Source organism: Trachemys scripta, chromosome 2 (assembly GCF_013100865.1).
Source record: "Trachemys scripta elegans isolate TJP31775 chromosome 2, CAS_Tse_1.0, whole genome shotgun sequence".
Taxonomy (NCBI): domain Eukaryota; kingdom Metazoa; phylum Chordata; order Testudines; family Emydidae; genus Trachemys; species Trachemys scripta.
In genome coordinates this window covers 31,426,748-31,452,027 of record NC_048299.1, presented here as the reverse complement: position 1 = coordinate 31,452,027, position 25,280 = coordinate 31,426,748, and the positions used below count along the sequence as shown (strand labels likewise).

At 38.4% G+C, this 25,280-nt stretch overlaps 1 protein-coding gene across 4 annotated transcripts in view; it reads right to left on the bottom strand.

Annotated features, from left to right (window-relative positions):
- Positions 1-729: 729 nt before the first annotated feature.
- The window catches only part of MPP7 (membrane palmitoylated protein 7), a 292,487-nt gene continuing 267,936 nt past the window's right edge, over positions 730-25,280 (bottom strand). For 3 of the 4 annotated variants that reach the window (XM_034760180.1, XM_034760179.1, XM_034760181.1), the window contains 5 exons: positions 22,052-22,132; positions 15,465-15,558; positions 14,246-14,354; positions 6,320-6,463; positions 730-4,063 (listed from right to left, as the gene is read on the bottom strand). In XM_034760180.1, the coding sequence (XP_034616071.1) occupies positions 3,884-4,063; positions 6,320-6,463; positions 14,246-14,354; positions 15,465-15,558; positions 22,052-22,132 (608 nt within the window). In that variant the 3' untranslated portion in view covers positions 730-3,883. Of the gene's footprint in view, positions 4,064-6,319; positions 6,464-13,365; positions 13,511-14,245; positions 14,355-15,464; positions 15,559-22,051; positions 22,133-25,280 lie in introns of those variants that run through there. The other variant, XR_004644410.1, reaches the window with a different exon arrangement.

Below are 25,280 nucleotides of genomic sequence, written 5' to 3'. Positions count from 1 at the left end.
TGTGATAATATTACTATCGATCTCGTTTGCTAGAAAGTAAACCAGTCAACTAGCAAGTACAAAAGACTTTCAACATTGAAATAGACAAAAATCTATCTTATTGCTCCTGAGAAATCACTATAGTAGTTGGGATTTCAAAGCTATATTTTAGATTTTATTTAAACTATGAATCTGAGTGACATGTAAGGTGATATAAATTACCTGCCACTGTAACTCAGTCTAAACTTAGCAATGGTATGGCTTAATTAAACGTATACCTTCCTGTTAGTTGCTTTTCTTTCTACACTCTTCTCTTTATACATCCCCATATTACAGCATGAAAAGTACACCAGCTTTGACACTCACTTTGACTCTATTACACCTAGTACAGGTGTGTACCTTACCTGCATCACACCTTGCATACCACCTCTGCATTTGGCCCATTGTCCTTATGCTGTACTTCCTTCCTACTTTTACTGTCCGAAAGAGGAGAGTTAATTTTTGGAAAGGGGCAAGGAGAGGAAAAAGTCTGTTGAGAGAAAATGTCAACAACAGCATTGATAAATGAAGGGTTTTAATCCTTTTTCCATGGTATTCATTTAAAAGTTATTGTTTTAATGGTTGCATTTAGGATGAAGAGCTATAAGAAACAGATTATTAGATAAATGTTTTATCGTTTAAGTCATTCTTATGAGTTACACAGTAAACTATCCTGTTCAGGTTTAAAAAAAAAACACCCATATTCAATGATCGATTATATCAATAATTTATTGTTCTGCATAAGAAGGTAAAATGAGATTTCAGGCATGACATCAATGTCTGAATTGATGGCAACTTCAAGTATAAAGCTGGATACAATAGTATAAAATGTTAACATTTGTTTTACTATGGAAAACAGCAAAAATACAATAAAAATATCTGTACTTGGATGTAAAAACATTCAATTATCTAAAAACCAAACAGCACAAACTGAATATGCATAATATTTAAGACATGTTTTGTCACCTTTATCCATAAAACCTTACAAGTCAGAAACATACAATACATTATTTTTATTGTAATGGAGGAAGTTTATCAAGAAGTGGGTTTGTAATTCAGTAAAATGGGCATGCTGTTGTCCAATTAATAAAACTGTCAAGCTAAAACATTTTTTGTCTTGACCTAGTACCATATATGGAAGCCTCTACTTTTCTTCGTGAGAACACACTGCAATAATGCTAGTTTTTAAAGAGAGATTTACTGGAATGGGCTGTCCCATTCTCCTTTCTAATAACTCATTACAAACTTATTTCTAGGAGCTTAAAGATTCCCCCATACTTTATTCCTTTTGTTTGCTGTGTGTATACATGGTTTCATTTGTCCTTGTTCTCTCACCACCAGAACAATTAAATTATCTTCTTGCTAGGAAATAGGTATGTGATCACCCTGTGTTAAATATTAACATTGCCACACAGAGGATCAGAAAGCAAGTCTCTCTGTAAAAGGGACAAAGTGTGTGGAGCTTTCAGTCTATCACCCCACAAAGTACGCATATTGTATGAGGCCCTCCTAGACCCTACCAACATGGGAATAAGTCTTAAAATTGTTTCAAAAGGACACTACAGCGCCGGTAACAAGGCTGCAGGGCAGCCAGAACCCCTCTGTTTCTAACAGGGTTTTCAGACCATTACAGGGTCTGTTTCCCAGAGGGCAAAAACAGTTCCCTTATTTAAAAGATATAGTACAATAGTGGTCTGATGCGCTACAGTTTACTAGCAGTATTAGCATATTGTTTAATAAGACTGACCCTCCCCTGATATAAAAGGACCAGATCCTGAGAGGTGCAGAGCACCCTCAGCTATTGCTGTCTGCAAAAGAAAGTGAGGGCACTCAGCATCTTGCAGGTGTAGGACTCTAGTGATTTGCTGAAGAACATTCCCTGTAAAAATAATTACATTTTGAATAATTAAAAAATAGAGAACATTTCTCCAGCCCACACTATGACTGTGATTTTCATGCAATTAATATAAATCACTGAGATGTTATTTATGTTACAAACAACCTTAAGTCCACCAGAAAAAATAGTGAAATCTGACAGATATGTTTGAAGTTACATTAGGCTGTTCAACTACAGTATACGTGTCAATAGTGAGATATAATATATGTCAATAATTCCAGTACAAACATTCAAAAACTCTTAATTTTTTGGTGTTGCTCTATTTCAATTGTTTCATCTAATTTTAAACCAAATTCAATGACCCCAAGGCCAAATATGCATTTAGGATACAACTGCCCAGAGCTGCTGGCTTTATCAGCATATAAACTAAAATATTTACATGGAATGTTGATTTAATTTACAAAGATGGTGTTTCTAATTACAGGCACCTACTAACCTGTTATTTAGAAATGATCACGCTGATGAGAAATTAAAAAACTTAATATCCTTTTCCAACCCTTTCACAAATATAAGTTTCACTGAGTTCTTTTTTCTTTATGCTAACATAAAATAACTGTGCTTCCTGTTTGAATGCTACAGATGTGATGATCTAAGTTAGCAAGTTCATTCACACACTGCATCTATATTACAAATTCACTTGCACAATTAATACACATGCTTTACTCTTTCATTACGTGTGTACTCACTTGCTGCATATCAGTAGTAAATCAAGAAAAATGCGAGGTTACCTACGTTAAATATACATGATTTACCATATATTTGCTTATTCTATTACACAGAAAGCTATCTGAGGTTTCAAATGTATCTGGGCAGTGTTAAAGATGAATAATTTTTTTTGTAGTGAAGTTTACAAGTATAAACTCAAAGAAAAGCTTTCAAATTTAAAACAGTGCATTTTGACATTATATATTTTTTCAAAACAAATATTGCTATGTATTTTTTAATAAAAGCAATTCATGCACTGCATTGCAACTGCTTACTCAAAGATTTCCCCTAATAATTATCTGCTAATAAGTTAAAAGTATTTTAAAGAACACTAGAAATGTCTGAAGTTGATTTAAAGTAAAAAAAAAAACAAAAACAAAACCCCCAAACACCCTTACTACTACACAGCTATTCATACCAATATACCTCTGATCTTATAGAAGATTAACTCACAAAGATTTTTTAAATTATATACATTTAAATAACCTATATTTTCCCTTATTCAGATAAATATTCCCAAGTTGTTGTGCCGCAAAGCATGCATGCAAAGAGTTTCAAGACCTGCATACTCACAGCAGAACAGTAGCAGCAGACAACTGTAGCTCTTTTACAGCGCATTTTACAAGTAAGCCACTGAATACTTTACTTCTCTCTTTTGGTGAAAAATTTAAATACAAATGAACACTAGGATCACTCTGTACACATAAGCTAAAGCTCACACTTTTAAGAAAGTAAAACAACCCCTCTTGATACTTAACCCAGTTAAAACTCTGATGTCCTTCCTAACCAGAGAAATATTTGCCATTTTTGCCTGTTTTAGTTCTCTTAAGTAAGCTCTTAGTTAAAGTACGATAACCTCCAAGTGCTCATGTGCAACTTTATATGGCAGTAGCTATGTTTGAGATCACCACAGCATTAATTAATATCTGTGCTACCCCTCCATTAACAAAACTCAACTTGGAGATTTATATGTAAACAGTAACAAGGCGTTTAGTGGTTTTGGGTGCACTACTAGCTCAGTATATTGCATCTGATAAGACTTGGATTCAATGTGATTTTATTGTCCCCAAATTCTGAACAGGATGGTTTAAGATACAGAAAAAGAAGACCTGCATTCCAATTACACCAAGTCCTTAACTACATGTCAGTCTGCCAAAGTTAGAAAATCCTCACACCAATTAAATGGCAACTAATTGAGTTCCAGCCATGCACTTTATTAAAAAGATTATGAACTATCATCATTTATATTCCTTATTTATAGTGTTATGAATGCAACCAGCTGACTGGAACCCAAAAGGTCTCTGTTTCCAATTTGTCAAATGTTGCTTTCAACTCATTGTAAGCTGTGGTGAGGTCATCATTGACTATAACTTTGTCAAAGAGATGGCCGTATTGGCTTTCCATCATCTGTGCAGATTTAATCATTTCTTGAAAATCTTCTTCCTAAGAAAATCAATATAAGAAGTCAGTCAAAAGTACAATTGAATCAATTCACATCAGTGTCAAATGCAAATTTACATGGACTGTTTTATTTAATTTCATATATTCAGTTTATTTCATATATTTCATATATTCAGTTAAGCCAGTAGATGGAAATTGTGCCACTGACCATGAACTTTTCAGAAACCATCATTTCAAATTAATTCTCTATGAATATTTTCACAACTAGGTTTAGCCTGACAAGGCAATTCTTTCCCCTTTTCCCTTATAGCAGTGTAATTAGCCACTAATTGATAATTACAGAGAAATTTCTGTGGTAGAAATGCCAGTGGAAAAATGCTTTTAGCTGTTTACATTACTGGTGCACTAACAACTGCATTACCTAAGTCTCCGGTTGCTATTAGCAAGGGATTTATTTGAGCATGGGCTTTACTTTTTCAAATGTACCTTTAACATGTTTTCTATTTTTCTCTATACATACACGTGTAGAAGTTTTTGTTTTGTTTTTTTGTTTGGATTGTTTGGATTATTATTTTTTAAACAGAAGTAAAAAATAATAGTAACTGTGACTCTTCCCGAGGTACCCCAGGGTTGTCAGGCATCTCACTATCACTTGCCCTTAGTATGAGGAAGCCTTGTCTGTGTTTGCTGGGGGTCAGCTCCCTAACTCCACTGGCCGTGGGAAACACAAGCACTCCCATTGTGCCCAGGCTCTGTTGTCCCTCTGCAGATTAGAGATAGGCACACACCAACCCCTGAGCATCCCCCTAAAGCAGGGGTTCTCAAACTGGGGGTCGGGAGCTGTCAGCCTCCACCCTAAACCCTGCTTTGCTTCCAGCATTTGTAACAGTGTTAAATGTATAAAAAAGTGTTTTTAATTTATAAGGGGGGTTGACTCAGAGGCTTGCTATGTGAAAGGGGTCACCAGTACAATAGTTTGAGAACCACTGCTCTAAAGTGTCCAGCTCCTGGTCCACTGGACACACTCAGAATTCAGAGATTTGCTGCTTCCAAAGGAACAGTACCTCCCCGACCTTACCAATTACACCTTAAGATCACAGCTCCACTTAACATGCAACACTTGCATATGTTTATGGTGAAAACAAGCAAAACTATATTTAACAAAGAGTAAAGAGCCCAATGATAGCAAGTAAAAAATTGGAAACAAATGGTAACATATAAAATAAAAATATAACATGAACTCTAGAACCTAGACTTATTGAACTAGTTACTGTCATGTCTTGTAGAACAAAAGCTCACCCAAAATCCTACCAGCATATTACAGCCAGGTTTGGCTATGATCTTCCATTCATGAGACAAGTCACACGGTCAGATTGCCTTCTCAGTGGAAAAGATCCTGAGTGTCTCTCTGTACCCCCAATTATACCCCCCACTCCAATCTGTTATCTTTTCTCATAGACAGATGCCCCTGCAGGTTGTTTTTTTCTTGGGTGCCTGTTTCTTGTCAATTTTTTACTATCTCTTGATTAGCATTGGGCTCAGTCTGTAGATAAACCTAGATTGTGAAGCAGACAATACACAAATGACCAGCCAGAGAGAGAGAGAAGCATCTCTTCCCTCCTACCTGACAGGAGCATGTTTATCACTTTCTGGTGATTTGCCTTAACTCGCGTAAGTTAAGAACATAATTTTAAGTACAGATTCCTAATTCCTTAAACACTGTCCATACATACATTTTGCAATGATTATGCCAACTAGTGGGCTCTTGGTAGAGATCTCACATGCCACCCTTTGGTACACTTAATATATATACATCTGACTCCTGTAAAATGCTATGCACCCCCTCTGCCTGTTAGCACCAAGAGGTTTCTGGGTCACAGTAATATCTAAATTAAAGAAAACCCAATGTACCTTCATAAAAAACCCTTCTGATTTTTCTTAACACTGTAACAGTATTATTTATGTTGAAGACAATAGCATTATTTCCTCTAAAAATAATTTTTTGCCTGAGTTGTGATAGCATGAAATGAAATAAGAAGCTCAGAAAGTCCAATGTAGCTCTGCAAAAGTGAATCACGCAATTAAATCACCCTACTAGGCTTATGGCACCAAAGAGACTGGGCATGCAATTTACCCAAACACAAATAATATGTATACATAGACATACACACACTTAAACGTTTTGAGGCACAAGTTCCATTAAGTTCTAAAGGCATTCAGCGTCCTCATCTTCAAGATAAACAGTTACAAAAACTCTTGACTACATCTCATATTCTTACGGATTCTAAACATACTTACCATGAAAGGTTTTGCAGCCACTTTTTCATCTTTGCTTGAAATAATCTTGGCATTTTTTCTGGTCTCTCTCAAACGCTCAAGTGATGGAGGCTTTATAAATATCACAAATGGTTTAAATTCTAATGTTCTTAAATGCTTCACTGTCTGAGAAGGGAAAAATTATAATTAATTAGTAACAGGGTTTGAATTCATTCCTTGCTCTGGAGTTTGCAACAACAAAAGAAGCCTCTGCTATGATACTAAAACTATAAAGCATCTCTTGAAATATACATGTCATTCATTAGCATCCTACTTTCTTAAACAGCATTTATTCTTTGCATTGCCTATTGCTACTTGAATGGCATGAAAAATTTTGATTTCAACGAAAGTTGCCAGTGTTGGTAAATCTGATCAGTCTGGCAGAAGTAAAGCCAATGCACTGTTATGGGCCATCCACAGTGGTGGTGTTAGTAATTAGAAAAATTAAGTGGGACAAAAGGGTTTTTAGTAGATGCACCAGGGAGGAGTAGCAGATTATTTAACAGCTGATTCTAGGAAGGGTAAGACTTCCTATTGCCACATTCCAAAGATAATAGAAAAGGCTTTCTGCAGCCCAAGAGCAAAAGGGCACTGTGATAAGAGGACAACCACTGATTCTCCTCAAACCTTTAAAACACATTAGGTTCATTCCGTGCTGCTGTTTATGCTTCACAGGAGGATCAGATGATTGTTGCCTATTAAGGGAGAGGTTACTTACCTTACAGTAACTTGAGTTCTTTGAGATGTTTTGTCCTTATAGGTGCTCTACCGTAGGAAATTCCCAAGCAGTAACTCATCAAGGTGGTGGGTGCTGAGATGAAAAGTCTAGGATAGTTTGGAGGACTGAATCACTAAAGATGGTGTCACCTCTGCAAGCTGGTCAGATGGTGTAATGCTTGGCAAATATATGTATAGAAGACCATGTCGCAGTCCTGCTGATTTCTATGATGGGAACGTCCCTCAGTAGACCTATAGGTATGAACTGAGGTCTAGTCGAATGTGCTGTCATTCTATGAGGGGTCTGTATAAGAACGGCCATACTGGGTCAGACCAAAGGTCCATCTAGCAGAGTATCCTGTCTTCCGAGAGTTGCCAATGCCAGGTGCCCCAGAGGGAACGAACAGAAAATCATCAAGTAATCCATTCCTTATTACCCATTCCCAGCTTCTGGCAAATGGAGGCTAGGGACACCATCCCTGCACACTTGTATTTTCATAGCAGGTCAAGATGCAACCTGAAACCCACTTAGACAGCCTGTGTGTGGAAATCAGTTGGCCCTTCATCCTTTCTGCAAACAATACAAATAGCCTGGAAGAGGTCCAGAAGGTTTTAGTACTATCCAGATAGAAGGTAAGGGCCCTTCTGACTTCCAGTGAATGAAGACTTGATTCCTCTGTGGAGGCATGAGGTTTTGGGTAGAACACTAGCAGGTCAGTCGCCTAGTTATGTTATATTCTGAGGAGGGGACTTAGTATAACTTTTGTCTTTGTAAAAGGTGGTGTAAGGTAGGTCAGTTTTGAGTGCTCCCGGCTTCCCCATTCATCTTGCTGAGGTGATGGCAATTAGGAAAAAAGTCTGGAGGGAGTTTTGGAGCCATTGGTTAAAAGGGGTGTTTCCTTAGGATGATTAGAACTAGTCTGAGGTCCCTTGGGGAGCCAGGTATCAAACGGGAGGAAAGAGGTTGTATAGACCCTTGAGAAATCTGACTGCTGTAGAGTGGGCAGAGACTGAAAAGCCCTGGATGAGTGAATGATCAGATGTACCCTGAAAGAGTTCATCAGAGACTCTTTGTTTTTAATTCCAATAGGTAGTCCAAGGTTTTGGAAAATGGAACTTCCAAGGCTTGAGACGAGATGGGAGGAAGCAGCAGGATTGGAAATGTTTCCACTTTTGGAGATAAGTCTTGAGAGTACTGGGCTTTCTACTGGATCAGAGAACTGACTGAACTCTACCTGAAAAGGTTATCTCCATGCTGGGAGCCACTGAGGAGCCATGCTTTCAGATTCAGGGAGGAGGAGTTGGGAAGGATGAAGGTCCCTGAGTTTTATGTCAAGAGGTCCTTCACGATATAAAGCCTGAATGGTGTTAACCTTGAGAGATGGATGAGGTTTGAGCACCACACCTGTCTTGGCCAAGCAGGTGCTATGATGATAGCTCTGTCTCCTTCTCAGCACAGCTTGAGGGAGGTCTTTAGGGCTAGCGGTATAGGTGGGTAAGCATAAAGAAGGGTACGGGGACATGGTGTTATTAGGGCATCCATAGGAGAGTTGTGACCATAACCTCCCTTGGAGCCAAATAGACATTTTGCATTGTTTGTGTTGGCGAAGAGATCTACCCTGGTATACCTCAGGTCAGGAAGATGCTCTGGAAGACAGAGTTTTTGAGCTCCCATTTATGATTTTGGCAGAAGTGTCTGCTTAAGCGGTTGCAATTACATTATGGAGGCCTAGCAGATAAACTGCTGATTTCTATCTGATGAGAAATGCACCAGTTCCACAACTTTAGTGATACTGCACATAAGGACTGGGATCTTGCCGAACCCTGGCGGTTGATGTAATACATCACTGCCCTGTTGTCCAGCATTACTTTGATTGGGTCATCTCATATGGCCTAGAGGAAAAGTTGGCAAGCATATCCACTGTTCTTAGCTCCACGATATTGATATGTAGTGCCAATTCCTATGCTGACCACTTGCCCTGTGCTTTGTCTCCCTGTAGGTGAGCTTCCCACCATAACAGACACATCTGTTATGAGGGTCTTTAAAGATGCTGGATGTATGAATGGGATTCAAACAGAGATTTTCCATGGGTCTTTCCACCATATAGAGAGTACCTTCCCGAGACACTGACATGTGTCTGGAGAAGATTGTCTGACTGGGGTATACACTACTCTTAGTCATGTCTGGAGGTAACTGAGGTGCATCCTTGTATGGGGAATATCATATGTGGTGACCGACATGTGGCCCAACATCTGTAGGCAAATCCTTAGGTTATTTGTGGGCTGAATTGTAATGTTGAGATTAGATGGGATAGGGTGGAGAATCTCTCTTTAGAGAATCTCTCTCCAATCGCTCTTGCTGTTTGGCGTGTGCTGTACTGAAGTTAGCACGGATTTCTTGTGGGCCCAGAGATTGGAATAGTGTTATGACCTGGACATTGCCGACTGGACCTCTTGGGGTGATTGGCCTCTGAGAAGCCAGCTGTCCAAGTACGGGAATGCTGATATTCCCCACTGGCAAAGCCAAGTCACTACCACTGAGAGAATCTTTGTGAACGCCCTTGGGGCCGCACAGAGTCCAAAGGGGAGAACTCGATAATGACAGTGATCCACACCTATTACAAAACATAGGAAGCGTTTGTGGGAGAGGTGGATAGCTACATGAAAGTAAGCATCCTCTAGGTCAAGGGCAATGAACCAGTCTTCTGGGTCTAAGGATGGGATTATGGTAGCTAGTGTCACCATTCTGAAGTGTTATGCTAGGACGCAATTGTTCAAGATCCTGAGCGCAACGGTTGGTCTCCATCCTTCATCTTTCTTGAGAACAAGGACATAATTGGAATAGAACCTTCTTCCGATGAACTCTGGTAGAACCAGTTCTATTGTTCACAGGAGAAGAGAATAAACTTCTTGACTTAGGAGTTCCTCGTGAGAAGGGTCCATGAAGGAGGACGGGGAGAGGATTGGAAAGAGGGATGAAAAGGAAGTGGATAGAGTAACCCACTTTAACATTCTCTAATATCTACTTGTCTGAGGTAAGAAATTCCCAGGCTAAGTAGTGGGACAGTCAATCTCCAAAGAGGGGGTAGTCGCACAACAGCTGATTCGGAGTGGAATGGATTGCTTGATGCCCTTGACCAAGGTATCAAAAGTGCCTCTTAGAAGCAGGAGCTGATAGAGTAAAAGTAGGGGTGTGTGGCCTGTGTTTTTGTGTGTTGGGTTTTCTCCATAAGGGCTCCTGAAGCTTAGGGAAAGTGTGCTGTTGGTACTGGAATGGTCTCAATCTTGAGTGGTTTGGGATCTACTAAAGCACTTTTTTGTTGCAGGCACATAAATCCCCACTGATCGGGATGCTGATCTGGAATTTTTGAGCATCTGGAGAGAAGAGTCCATATTTTCACTGAAGAATGGCTCTTTGAATGGGAGATTTTCCATGGTATTTTGAACTTCTGGAAGACCTGAGAACTGGAGCCAGTATGCTTTTCTCATGACCACCATTGTGACATGGACTTACAGAGGCTATTTCAGCAGCATCTAGAGTAGCTTGTAGGGAGGTTTTGCAACCAACTGTCCGTCAGCAATGATAGACTGAAAATGATCTTTCTGGTCTTGTGACAAGTTGCTCAATAAAATGTATATATTTGGAGTATGTTAAGATTGTATTTTGCCATCAAGGCCTGGTAGTTGGCCATATAAAATTGGAGAGTGACTGATGAGTAGCTCTTCCTTCCCACCAAGTCCAACCACTTGGATTACTTGTCAGATGGAGAAGGCCTAGAATGAGCTAGACAACTCTCTTTCATTGGCTGCGTCAACTAGCAGGGAATTGGGGCTGGGATGGGAAAATAAGTGTTTCATTCCTTTTGTGGGATACAGTATTTATCTGCCTGCATACAGCTTGGTGGGATTGTGGCAGGTGTTTGCCACAGGGAAAGTGCAGGAGATAACCCCTCACTGATGGTTCTGAAATCATCAGTGTAGGAAAGTCGTGGTGGCATTATTGTGTCATCTGGAGATGAAGAGGACTTTACAGAGGGAAGCAAGATCTTCTTGGCCTGAGACTATTGCTCCTTCTGTATATAGTCTGGTACTGGAGAAGTGTGAGGTTCTGAGGTGCATAGTACTGCAATGTGTAGTACCCGTCAGTCTGCAGGTGTTGATAGCTGGTATGGTACTGGTGGATACTGGTGCTTTTTCTTAGATATATGATAGAATTGGTCGCTGTACTGACCCATGGGTCTCAGTAACTTTACTGGAAAAGGGAATAAGGGAATGGACCGCAATGATAATTATAGTCTCTGGGCCTACAATGTTTGGTAGATTCCCTATGATTTATGAAAAGGACTTATGGAGTACGGTAGCACAATACTGGGATGGATCACTTTACTGAGATTTCCAAGTTCAATGAGTCCTCTCTTGAGCTGAGAGAGAGAGAGAGAGAGAGTTCCCAGTGCCCTAACTGGTAATGAAGGCTGGAGACTTAAGCAAGTCTCAACTTGCAGCTGTCAGGACAACATTGGTCAGTATTGGAAACTCAGGTTCATCAGAGATTGAAACCCACTGAAGAAAGGAACCTGGAAGGAGGTGGAGGGCTCTAAAAGCCTTTAGATGAGATTTGGGTTGGTATTAGAAGGGGAAATGCCAGCTGGTGAGATGGAAGCTCTTGCAGGACTGAGGTGGTTGTAGGGTCACGTCCCACCTCAGACATATGATGAGATCCGGGTTCTGGGAAATGGATGGTAGCCCTGTGTGTAATGCAGAGCCACAAGGTATCAAAGTGCCACCACAGTAGTTGCTCTAGTGGTAGGTATGTTGTCTGAGCATGGCTTCTTTCATGGTACCAATGCCTCAGTACTGGACTCAGCTGGAACCTCTATGGTACCCTTAGAAGAACAAGGGTCTGCCAAGACTGGGTTTTATGGGGAGATCTACCCTGCTTCTTCACTTCCCTGCTTGGAGAGGTATGTTTCCTCTTCTTTAGAGTTTTTAATTCTCTGGGACCATGGATGAGGCAGCAATGTGAGGTGAGGTGGCCTATGATGTAGAGGCTGATGTAACTGGGAGTGGGGGAGAGATGGAAAGGGGTGGTAAAGCGAACTCTGCTGGAGCTAGAGCACGTTCCATTAATAGCTGCTTAAGTCTAGTCTCCCTGTCTTTTTTTTGGATCTGCCTTTGAAAACCAGACAAAGCTTGCATTTAGAAAGGTTGTGTGACTGCCCCAAACACCACAGATAACTGGAGTGTCCATCACAGGAGGACCTGTGGCATATCTAGGCTTAAACTCCAGGATTTTGGACATAAGTTGTGCTCCAGCACAAATGAAAGATCTAAGAAAAGAAGAGGGAAGGAAGCCACTCCCTCCCCCTACAAGCACTAGAGTGCAAAATAAAGTAAATGGACTAAAAATAAAGAAAAAATACAATAAAGTAAATATGAAATTAGGGTAAAAAGGATTCACAAGGTGAAAGCTGGGAAGCTAAATGCAGCTGACAGCAGAACGCTCTGTCTCAAGCCACATACCCTTGTTCAAAGTACAAGGTGGTACTCTGCACAGGTGCGGGCCCGTGGATACTACTTTTCAGTCTTTGATCGAGAGCACATAGATGCTTGAACATCCTACAGTGGAGCACCCACAGGGGGGACATACTCAAAGAACTAAAACTTATTCCTCTATGTAGCTCTTGCTGGCCAGTAAGAAGTTGCTGCCAGATAACTTGCAGCCACAGTATCAAGTACCTTCCTCCTCCTGCAATCCTAGCAGTAGCTGCAGGAGCAGCTAGTTGTACAGTATAGGGTTGAAACTCCAAAATGCCAAATGCACATGTCCCTAAGCTTAAACTGAGTTATTTGAATTTGGTATAGTATTTCCAACTGAGATCTTTCTAATGAGAAGACAATGACATTCTCTCATTTTAATAGCTAGAAAAAAGCCAATTGGTCACAATAATTTACCATACGCTACTAGATCAAAATTTCCTTTTGATAATTTAAAAATTGTTAATATTAGCTAATGCAGTTTTCACAAGTGCAATGTTGCACACATAGCAACAATTCAGCAAGTAAATCCAAAATTGCACATTTTTTGTTGGTGACCCATCAAAAGTACTATTGATCTAGGTTTTTGACTCTGACATCAGTTTCCTAAAGCCATTATTCAACCAGCATATATCTGTGCCATCCCCTTTTCCTACAGAAAGCCTCTTTTTGCCAATTTTCTAATAAGGAACATGACATAATATTTCGATTAATGTGACGCCACTGAACATTTACATTAAATGCTATTTAGACAGGGAATAATCATGTCCAATTACCTACAGAACCCTCTTTAAACCAACAGCTTGAGTGCTTCATCATGCAGGCACTTGTGCACTGGGTAAATCAGGAAAAGTGGAAGACTTCAACTGTTTCCATTTAACATCGAAAATCATTTTTCTGGCTCCTGAATTTTGTGCTGCACTACAGGATATTTGAACAATACTCAAACAAGTCAAAGGTGAACACAAAAGAAATGGAAAAATCTATTCTGAACAATGTATATCAAATCATATTTTATACATTTATTTCATTCAGACTTTATTTAAATGTTCAAATGCACAAGTTAAAGTTGCACCCAGACAATAATGAATATTGGGGGTGGGGGTTAATAGGAAGAGGAGCATGCACATAAAATAGACACAAATGATGACAGCAGCCCCTTCCCTCTACAGAATACTACTCTATTTATCTGTTAATTAGCATACTGTATATTTAATGTATTCTTCACATTACGACCTGTCATAAAACCCTTTCCATGAACAGTCTTGTTGAAATCAAAGGATTACTCATGTGAGTAAGGGTTGCAGGACTGGACTCTTTCTCAAGAATATTTTGCATTTAAATATCAAGTTTTTCAGACAAATTCTAACCCAGAGCAGCAGAACACTGAATACAAATGTTGGAGCATTCTGTGAGTAATTAAGTGTTCTTCATGTTAGTGTAAGCTTTCAGTGCAGTTAGTTTTTGCATTAAATACCATCCAATCTGTGTTGAAATTTCCCTTTAGGAATGCTCTATACAATAAGTATACCCAGAAATTGGGTGGAATATAAATTGAACATGGAATAAAATGAAATGCTCTATTAACAGTCTTCTTCCGGAATCCTAACATGGAATGCAGTAAATTATGCCATGCCAAGAGAGGTGCTTACTTACATGAGGCTGCACATCCAACAAACAAACTTTGTGTTTAGTTAGAACAGATCGAACAGAGTCTATGCTTGTACCGTAGTAGTTGTTTTTATATTCACCATATTCAATAAACCTGTGGTAGAAAGTGAAAAAAAAATCAGAATCATTCCCTTTTCTTTTGCAAATACTTATCAATTTGGTTAAGATTTAATTCATGAGCAGAAATATTTTCACTCTACATGTGATTTTTACCATGTTTTATAAAAGGAAATGCTGCCAAGTACTTCAGCATGTCAACCTAAAAAAAACACCCTTCTATTTTACCATTTTCAAATCAGTAACACTTGCTTATATTACAGTTAAAGAGAAAAAGTACTTTAGTCCAACAGCACACTAATGTTTTCCATCACCTCTTTTTCAGAACTAATGCAATGCAATAAAAAAGTGGATAAACTAAACAATAGAAACTACTGAAATTTCATTTCACGCTACACAATATCTGAATTCTCTGTCTCTGAATAGGAGGAGCAGTTATGATGGTGCTAATAGAACCAAGGCGGCTGGTTATGTGCTATAAAAATATAAATACAATTTGAGAAAAAGCAAAGCACATTTTGAAGTTTCAGTCAAACCTACAGCTTTGTGTTTACTATTCTTTGCCCTCTGAAATACTTAGGGCAGGATTTAAACTTACAGTATTTTACAGGTTGCTGGGGAGCATGATGCTACCATTGTCTTTAATTTTAATTTTTTGAAGTGCTTGAGGGGAGGGGCTTCTCTCTAGTTCTCCAGATTCCTGTTCTTTTGAACAGGAAATGCCTGTACTGGAAGGGAATATAACTATACAAAACCATTAATTGAAACACACGTTTGAAATGCAGCACTGCCAGGGCCTCTTTCCTGATGCTGCAACGATCAATTAGTAAGACAAATAATGCCAATTTAAAAGGAGCCCCCACCTTCAACACCCCCCCCCCCAAATCTCTGTATGTTTATCTCATTGGACAGGCATTTAAAGTATTAGGTGGTTTAAAACTGTTTACATTCTGTTCATATTACTTTTATTTTGTTTCAACAATCTGCAGAAATTGCAGTGCTGACTGTTTAGACATTATACTTTAACATGTTTTAAAATCAATGCAGGCTATACCCATTTTAATTACTACATAAAAGAACCAACTACTAAAACTTCACAATGAAACCATTGTTTTGACTGTGGCTCTAGTTAACCTTTTCAACATACTTGTTATTCTGTACATCTGTCTCAAACAAGTGCTTGGAAATGAAAATGTACTCAACACCGTCACTTTCTTGGCCTCTTCTTGCTCTAGTCGTGTCTGTGGTTTCATTAAAAAAAAAAGAAAAAGAAAAAAAAAGCTTTTTAAAAACAACAAACCAGTTTTAGGAAAAATATGAAGGGCCCAATCCTGTGTGGTGCAGAGTGCTCTTATCTTACACTGGCTTCCAAAGGAGTTGAGTGTGCTCAGCATCTTGAAGGCTGCACTCAGCATGTCACAGGATTGAGCCTAAAGCAAGTACAAGAAAACCTCATTGGACATAAATAACAGATTATCAATTTTATTTACTAATGGAAAAGTTAACTAAAGGGGGAACAATAAGGCTGTTGAAAAATTAAATGAGCAGCAATTTAGAACAATCCTGTTCCCTCTGCCACTATTCATCATAAAAGGAATTTGTGGAATTCCCTGGCACAGGGGACCATCAAGGCAAATGACGTTTAGTGAATGGATTTATCAGAGCACCAAATAATGTTATGATCATTAACAACATTTGCAGTTACAGTATGTAAGGTATGATAGTAATATAATGGAAAATTACATTTCATATTTTAGGAGCTGATTGCCTCTGGTGGCCAGAAAGGAATTCCTCTTTCTCCCCATCTACAGCCTTGCACAATAGACTAGATGGATTATGGGTTTTTTAATTCTATTTTTACTTCCTCTCAAGCATCAAGTAATAGTTTTTCTATAAAATTAGGTACAAATGGGACAAAATGCTTAATGGTGTGATGTGGTGTGGTGTGGTATGAAGGTTTTTATTACCTGTGTAACTCACTCACTTATGACTAATGTGACCATTCCAAACTCATACCTATAAAACCTTTGTACTACGCTGTCATGCACTCTCTATCACTAACTCACGTATATATAGAAAAAGATGCACATACAGAGTATATATTAAGTATTTTTGTCTTATCCTTAGGCTACCATAAAAAAATACATTTCAAAGATGGTCCCACTGCAATTATTAAGTGTCACTTGAAAGTGACCCCCACCCCCTCAAGTTTTGATGAGTAATTGAAAAGCAAAACTCTGGAGACACAAAGTTGCTTGATGAAAAATAGCAATTTTGTGGGGAGAAAAATCTTGTGCAGATGATTGCACATTTATCAATCCGTTGAGTATCTGAGAGCATTGGGCAATTTTTTTAAAATGAATTTACAGAAGGGACAAATATTTGCAACTCTTGTGAATTAGAGAACAAATGTATTAATTTTTCCAATTACAAACGTACCCATATCTACACGTTTAAGAATATGCACATGGTTAGAGAAAGTATTGAGTTAATGCCTTGGATATAAGGTGCTGGAGTCCCTTGCTCTTAGAGGAGCCTCACTGTAGGAGGCAAAGTCCAGGAGGAAATGAGATGGAAAGCTGTGTGGATTTGGAGAAGCCCCTCAGTGAAAGGTGTCCATCCGCCACAACAAAAGAAAATCCTTTTGTTTATTTATTTTTTAATTTTTACACAAAAGATTGCTTCTGATTTTGGAAATATGATAACTGATACATTCTGTAACGAGGTACATGAATTGAGTTGCTATCTGAATACAGGCTAGTACTTTGCATAAATGTCACAGAAATTGTACAATAGCAGCAGAATTCAACCATGTCTGTATTAAGGAATTTTTTAAAAAATTCCCTATCACTGCTAACATCAGTGGGAGTCATAGCATGGATAAAGCCCCAATGGCCAGAGCTGCTCCATAATGATAGTGTTAAACCTAATTTTCAGGATTCACTAATGCAGTAGTAAAACTGCCTGAAACTGCAAGAGCCTGGTCTACTCTAGGGATCCCACAGGGTCTAATGCCAAGAACTCACCTGATAGAAATTTTTCTTGTAAAATTCTCTAAAGTTTAACTAGCCTTGGCCTTGAATGGAGAATACAGCAAATAAATTCACTACAGCTTGCAGCTACATTTCCCACAGCCTTCAGTTTAGAATGGCATTAAGGTCATAGTTAAAATATGACAAATGTATTTTTACTGAAAATGTAGTATCTTTTTCATGTTGGAGTCTAGATTACATTAATTTAAAAAAACTAAAATAATTTAGAGAAAACAATTCTACTATTTACAATTCATTATCTTTACGTGCACTGAGTGCAGCTTTTGCCTTTGGGTGTGCAGAACATCCACAGCGACAGTAGCTTGCTTGAAAGAGTGCCGCCATTTTACATATTTTTTATGAAAATAAAATTCTTAGAACAAAGTTAAACCCTATTTAACTTATGAACATCAAGTTTTGAAAACAAAAACCCACTTTATTAAAAGGTGTTATTTTATGGTAAATACCATGTCGCCATCTCCCCCCCCCCCCAACCCCAATCTTATGAGCTGTTCCATGAGCATAGCATTGCAATGATGGTGTTAATATTCATCCAGTGTTTATAAATCACATTAATTGATCAGATTTGAAAAAAGTCAACATTTCAATTCATCCATAGATTCCAAGGCCAGAAAGGGCCACTGTGATCATCTGGTCTGGCTACCTGTATAACACAGGCCATAGAACTTCCCCAAAGTAATTCCTACAGCATATCATCTTCTTTTTTTTTTTTAAATCCAATCTTGATTTTAAAATGGTCAGTAATGGAGAATCCACCAGGACCCTTGGTAAGTTGTTCCAACGGTTAATTACTCTCACTGTTAAAAATGTATACCTCAATTCCAGTTTGAATTAGTCTAGCTTCAACGTCCAGCCGTCACAAAACTGGGTGACTGGGCAACAAAATGGAAGATGAAATTCAATGTCGATAAATGCAAAGTGATGCACATTGGAAAACATAATACCAATTATACATATAAAATGATGGGGTCTAAATTAGCTGTTACCACTCAAGAGAGATCTTAGAGTCATTGTGGATAGTTCTCTGAAAACATCCACTCAACGTGCAGTGGCAGTCAAAAAAGCGAACAGAATGTTGGGAATCATTAAGAAAGGGATACACAATAAGACAGAAAATATCATATTGCCTCTATATAAATCCATGGTACGCCCACATCTTGAATACTGTGTGCAGCTATGGTTGCCCCAGCTCAAAAAAGACTGGAATTAGAAAAGGTTCAGAAAAGGACAACAAAAATGATTAGGGGTATGGAGAGTCTGCCATATGAGGAGAGATTAATAAGACTGGGACTTTTCAGCTTGGAAAAAAGATGACTAAGGGGGATATGACAGAGGTCTATAAAATCATTTACTTTCTCCACACCAATCATAAGGAAGTGTTATTTACTCCTTCTCATAACACAAGAACTAGGGGTCACCAAATGAAATTAATAGGCAGCACGTTTAAAACAAACAAAAGGAAGTATTTCACACAACGCACAGTCAACCTGTGGAACTCCTTCTCAGAGGATGTTGAAGACCAAGACTATAACAGGGTTCAAAAAAGAATTAGGTAAGTTCATGGAGGATAGTTCTATCAATGGCTATTAACCAGGATGGGCAGGGATGGTGTTCCTAACTTCTGTTTGCCAGAAGCTGGGAATGGGCGATAGAGGATGGATCACTTGATGATTACCTGTTCTGTTCATTCCCTCTGGGGCACCTGGTATTGGCCACTGTCAGAAGATAGGACACTGGGCTAGATGGACCTTTGGTCTGTCCCAGTATAGCCGTTCTTATGGATCATATTATACCTCTCTGTTAGACTGAAGAGCCCATTATTACATATCTGTTCCCTATGTAGATACTAATAGACTGTAATCAAGTCATCCCTTAACTTTCTGTTTAACTAAATAGTTTGAGTTCTTTAAGTATGCCACTATAAGGCATGTTTTCTAATCCTTAAATCATTCTTGTGGCTCTGCTCCAATTTATCAACATCCTTCTTGAATTGTGGGCACCACACTGCACACAGTATTCCAGCAGCAGTCACACCAGTATCCAATATAAAGGTAAAATAACCTCTCTACCTCTTTTATGAGATTCCCATTTATGCCGCCCAGGATCACATTGACTCTTTTGGCTGCAATATCACACTGAGAGCTCATGTTCAGCTGATTATCCACCTTGACCACCAAATCTTTTTCAGTCACTGCTTCCTAAGATAAGTATGGCCTACATTCTTTGTTCTAGATGTATACGTTTACATTTCATAGAATCATAGAAATGTGGAGTTGGAAGGGACCTCAAAGTCATCAAGTGCAGCCCCCTGGTCTGAGGCAGGACCTAGTAAACCCAGACCATATCCTTGACATGTGTTTGTCCAACCTGCATGATGGGCATTCCATAACCTCCCTTGGAAGCCTAGTCCAAAGCTCAATTACCCTTATAATTTGAAAGTTTTTCCTAATATCTAACCTAAATCTCTCTTTCTGCAAATTAAGCACATGATTTCTTGTCCTACCTTCAGTGGACATGGAGAACAATTGATCACCATCCTCTTTATTACATATTAAATTAACATATTTGAAGACTTATCAGGTCCCATCTTGGTCTTCTTTTCTCAAGACTAAATATGTTCTTTTTAAAAACAAAACAAAAATTTCCTCAAGGATTGGGTTTTCTAAATCTTTTATCATTTTTGTTGCTCTCCTCTGGACACACTCCAATTTGTACACCTTTCCGACTGTGTGGCAACCAGAACCGGACACAGTACTCCAGTGAAGTTTTCAACAGTACCAAATATAGTGGGACAATTACCTCTATGTCTTATATACAACACTTCCATTAATACAACCCAGAATACTACCTGTTTTCACAAATGCAACACGTTGTTTCACATTCGATTTGAGATCCACTATAACCCTCAGATCCTTGTCAGTTATTCCCCATTTTGTAGATCTGCATTTGATTTTTCCTTCTTAAGTGAAGTACTTAGCACTTATATTTATTAAATTTCATCTTGTTGAATCCAGACCAAATCTCCCATTTGTCAAGGTCATTTTGAATCCTAATCCTGTCCTCCAAAGCATTTGCAACCTCTCCCAGATTGGTGACATCTCCAAATGGACCCAGGATTGACCCCTGCAGGACCCCACTAGATGTTCACTACCAGTTTGACAGCGAACTATTGATAACTATACTGAGAACAGTCTTTCAACCAGCTGTCCATGCACTTTATAGTAATTTCATCGAGTTTGCATTTCCCTCGTTTATGAGACTGTCATGTGATCCTGTGTCAAAAGCCTTATGAAAATCAACATATATCATGTCTACTGCTTCCCCCCATCCACTAGGCCATTTACTAGTTAGCCATATTAAAACACATATTGTTTGCTTGCACCCAGTTTATCAAGTGATGCAGATTGGTCTGAATCAGAGACCTGTCTTCTTTATTATTTACCATTCCCCCATTTTTTGTGTCATCCGGAGACTTTATCAGTGATAATTTTATGTTTCCTTTCAAGTCATTGATAAAAATATTAAATAGCCTAGGGCCATGTACTGATTCCTGCGGGACCCCACTGGAAACAGAGACACTTAATGATGATTCCTCACTTACAATTACATTTTGAGACCTAACAGTTAGCCATTTTTAATCCATTTAATCTGTGCTATATTATTTTTATATTGTTCTAGGTTTTTAATAAAAATGTCATGTGGTACCAAGTCAAACGCCTAGAGCAGTTGAAGAATATTGCATCAGCAATATTATCTTTATTACCCAAAACTTGTAACCTCATCACAGAAAGATATTAACTTAGTTTGACAGGATCTATTTTCCATAAACCCATGCTGATTTGCATTAATTACATTGCCCTCCTTTAGTTTGTTATTAATCAAGTCCTGTATTGGCCACTCCATCATCTTGCCTGGGATCGATGTCAGCTGACAGGCCTATAATTATCCAGGTCATCCTATTTATCATTTTTTAAAACTGGCACATTAGCTTTCCTCCAGTCTTCTAGATCTTCTCCAATGCTCTAAGACAGTGGTTCTCAAAGCTGACTTGATGCATTTTATAATGCCAAAATATTAGGGATTTGAATGACATATTTACAGGTCAGAACTACTTCTATCATCACTCTTGATCAGTCATATTGCCTATGATTATCTGACAGTTACATCAGAGCAGAGATAACATGCTACTCTACAAGAAAACTCTTCCTATTCTGGGAGCTAATAATCTGAGAAAACTTTCCATTGTATATCACCACTCACCAATCTCTGAATATATGAAACAATTGGGTCTGTGTTGTGTGAATTCTCCCATTGTCCCTGTAAGATTTTGCTCCCTCAAACTGAACTGCTGGTGGAATACATTTCACCACTACAATGCCAATTCCTAAGGAGCTTTTAAATGGGAGTTTCATTTACTAAAATCTTTGTTGACATCAACTGCATCAAATTTATACTGAAAATGCACTGCACCAGAATCTGGGCCAAAATTTTCTAGTTGGTTTCATCAATGTTTATTCAAAACGTAGATGCAGCAGACGTAGATGTTTAAAATTTATGACGCTAACTTAGGTGCCTAAATATGGGTTTATGCATCCATGTTTGACAATGTTGACCTTAGGTTAACATAAGAATAAAAAAAACTGATACAGCATGAGGACTCACAAAATGCATTTCTACTTACGCGGCACTGTTACACCATAATGCTGGGTATTGCTGATCAACAATTTTCGTTTAAGTTCATTCAACCCTACACCCACAGGACCTGAAAGATAAATTACATAGTTTTGAAAGAGAAGTTCTCTCTTGCATTCAGGTGTTATTACTGGTCAATGTGAGACTACCCAAAGAAGAACAGGTTCGGCTTTTTAGTAATCTGAACCTTTTGGAGTTGCCCATGGATACAGCCTCTTCTAGGATGTATTGTTTAGACAAATTTCAGAAGATTTAATTGCCAGATATCACTATCTTTAACCTTCCTCTTCTTGGAAAATGTTAATGAAAAAGTAGAGTCAAGCCAACTCTGATGTTGGGAGTTTTTGGCTTTTGGCATGGAGATAGTGATCTCATTGAGTATCTCCTACAAAATGATGGGGAGATGCCCATAGTGGTTCTTTTAGGTCTGTCAGCAACTTTTGATAATATTATATGCAAAATTTTGTTGATCTGCCTATGGATCCTAGCTGGGAATCATGGTTTCAAATGGAGGGTTCCATTCTGTCACTCATCCGATCCAGTTTGTACAAGACACCTTTGGGGGAGATCTGGATTTTAGTATCATTAGGATATGGAAGATCTACAGCTCTTTTTTCCTCAGATCCATATGGTGGAGTGGCAGTACTTTCTCAGTGCATGATCAAGATGAGGACTTGGAGGAGAGAGAATCATCTGAAGTTTAACCCACAGAAAATGAAGATGATATTTGTGGGTTTGGGGCAGACTCTTGACATTACAGCAGAAGTTGTACATGTGCCCTGAGCTTTTATAATTCAGAACATTTTATAAAGTAAAAAAAATTAAGTACCAACCTGATACATATTTTAATGAAACTTGAAGCCCTTTCTGGGCCTCTATCCATAGTCTGCTAGAAAGATTATGCACCTGGAGTTAATAATGAAGCTTTAGAACCTTCTAGTAATAATTACCAAGAATGACTAGTTACCAACCTCTCATCTGTGTAGCAAGACACAAAGATGAAGACCATAAGTTTTCTACCCCCCCAAAACCATGGTCTCTCTGTAAAAACTTAGTGTTATTGCATTTATAACTTTTTATATGTTTACATAAGTTAAACACACAACTACATTTCAAGTCCCATTTCTAACCTGCCTGCAAATTAATCTATCAGTTTATATAGAAATGTTTATTTAATGTAATTACATTAAATAAACTGGTGCATGTCTGTAGAAAAATGTAATGTGTCATGGTGCTAATAGCATTAGGTATTTTCTAAATTTTGTCTATAATTATTAGTATTATACTTATTTAAGCAAGTAAGGTTTTATAGGAAAGGTAATTAAAATTCTGTATACATGTCGGATTAATTAGTGTAGCAGACTGAAAGATCAGTAAGAACTGAAGTAGAAAAATCTGTTTTATACTTTTTCTTTTTTTAAGCAAGACATCTTCCCTATACACAAATGTTATTTCCTCTGCTGCATACTGTCAAATCAATGGTATGCTTTTAGTTCTATTTATGTATAAGAACTCAGGTTTCACTTACTGTTTGATAGATGCTTTGGAAACATAGAACAATCTGTTTCCAGACCAAAAAACCAACTCCTAGCTCTGTCTCTCATCCCCACCCACCATTTTCAGTGTCACTATAAAATACAGCTATGAAAGCTGTAGATTCTTCTGTTTCAGTGGCTACTTTTCAGAGTTTCCAGAGTAATTTTTTTCTTTGTGCAATTGCAACCATTTGTAATTGTAATAGAGACACACACAGAGAACGAATACTTAATTAGCACAGGCAATTATGAGTACATTATCTATTCTTATTTTTATTATACTAAATTTTCTGAGTGAAATGCACAATTCTACTCTGAATGTTCTTTTCATTTTAACACAACTGAGAAAGAGGCATGCGTCTAAAAATTATGTACTTGGGAATAAATAATTTAAACCCAACAGGAAGGGAGTGAAGCATCAGGATTAAAAAAACAAAACAGGTTCTTGAGTGGAATGCCAGTAATGTTTATTCCAGGAAGTTTTTGTTTTGGTGCAATCAATCAAATGCACTTTTCTAAAACTGAATGATCCATTCTATTTATTGACAACAATTTTAAGAAAAAAAATGAGAACATTCATGTCAGTTACTGACCCATTTTGAATCATTCTACTTAAAGGTCCAATCCAGCACACACTTACTGCTATGCCTAGTGCTTATCAGTGTTTGTCACTGAGTATGTCTACATTGAGTTGATGATGCAATTCCCAGCTCAAGGAGACATACTTGCGCTAACTCTGGTCAAGCAGTGAGCTAAAAATACAGTGTAGTTGCAGCAATGGGAGCAGCTGTATGGGCTAGCCACCCCGAGTATGTTTCTATTGCATCTCGGATAGATACATACTCAGGGTGGCTAGCCTCTCTCACTGCTTGCATTGCCATGACCACACACTATTTTTAGCACACTAGCTTGATCAGAACTAGCACAGGTATGTCTCTTCAATTTGGAAATTAAACACCCCCCTCAAAGTGTAGACATACTCACTGACATAGGCATTTGCAGGATTGAGCCACAAATCATTAGAACTTATAACAGGGTTCAAAAATAACTACATAAATTCATGGAGGATAGGGCCATTAATGGCTAATAGCCATTAATGCTGTCCCTAGCCTCTGTTTGCCAGAAGCTGGGAATGGGAGACAGGGGATGGATCACTTGATGATTACCTGTTCTGTTCATTCCCTCTGGGGCACCTGGCACTGGCCACTGTTGGGAGACAGGATACTGGGCTAGATGGATCTTTGGTCTGACCCAGTATGGCCATTCTTATGTTCTAAAACTCACACCAGGCATTTTCAGTATAAAACTTTGGACTAAGCCTACCCAGGTTCAAAACCCAGCAAGGTCAACTCAGCCCTTCATTCTTCACAAGCAGAGATGTTGAGCTACATACAGCGTACTTGTTTGGGAGGTAAGGAGGAAAGGTGTCTTTCAGTAAAAAGTGGGGCGCTGTCTGCACTGCTTGGACTGCTAAATTCCCATGACAATCTGCAGAAACAGAGATTTGCTTCAGAGGCTAAACTTTCACTTTACCATCTTCATTGTACAGTTGGTTGCTACATTGCTATGGCTGTGTATGTCAAGTGTAACATTTTTAGATCTGATGACATAAGAGATAAGAAGATAAAACCTCACTAATTTGTGCTTTCAGTAACTACAACTAGCAATGAGAGGGCATTTCTA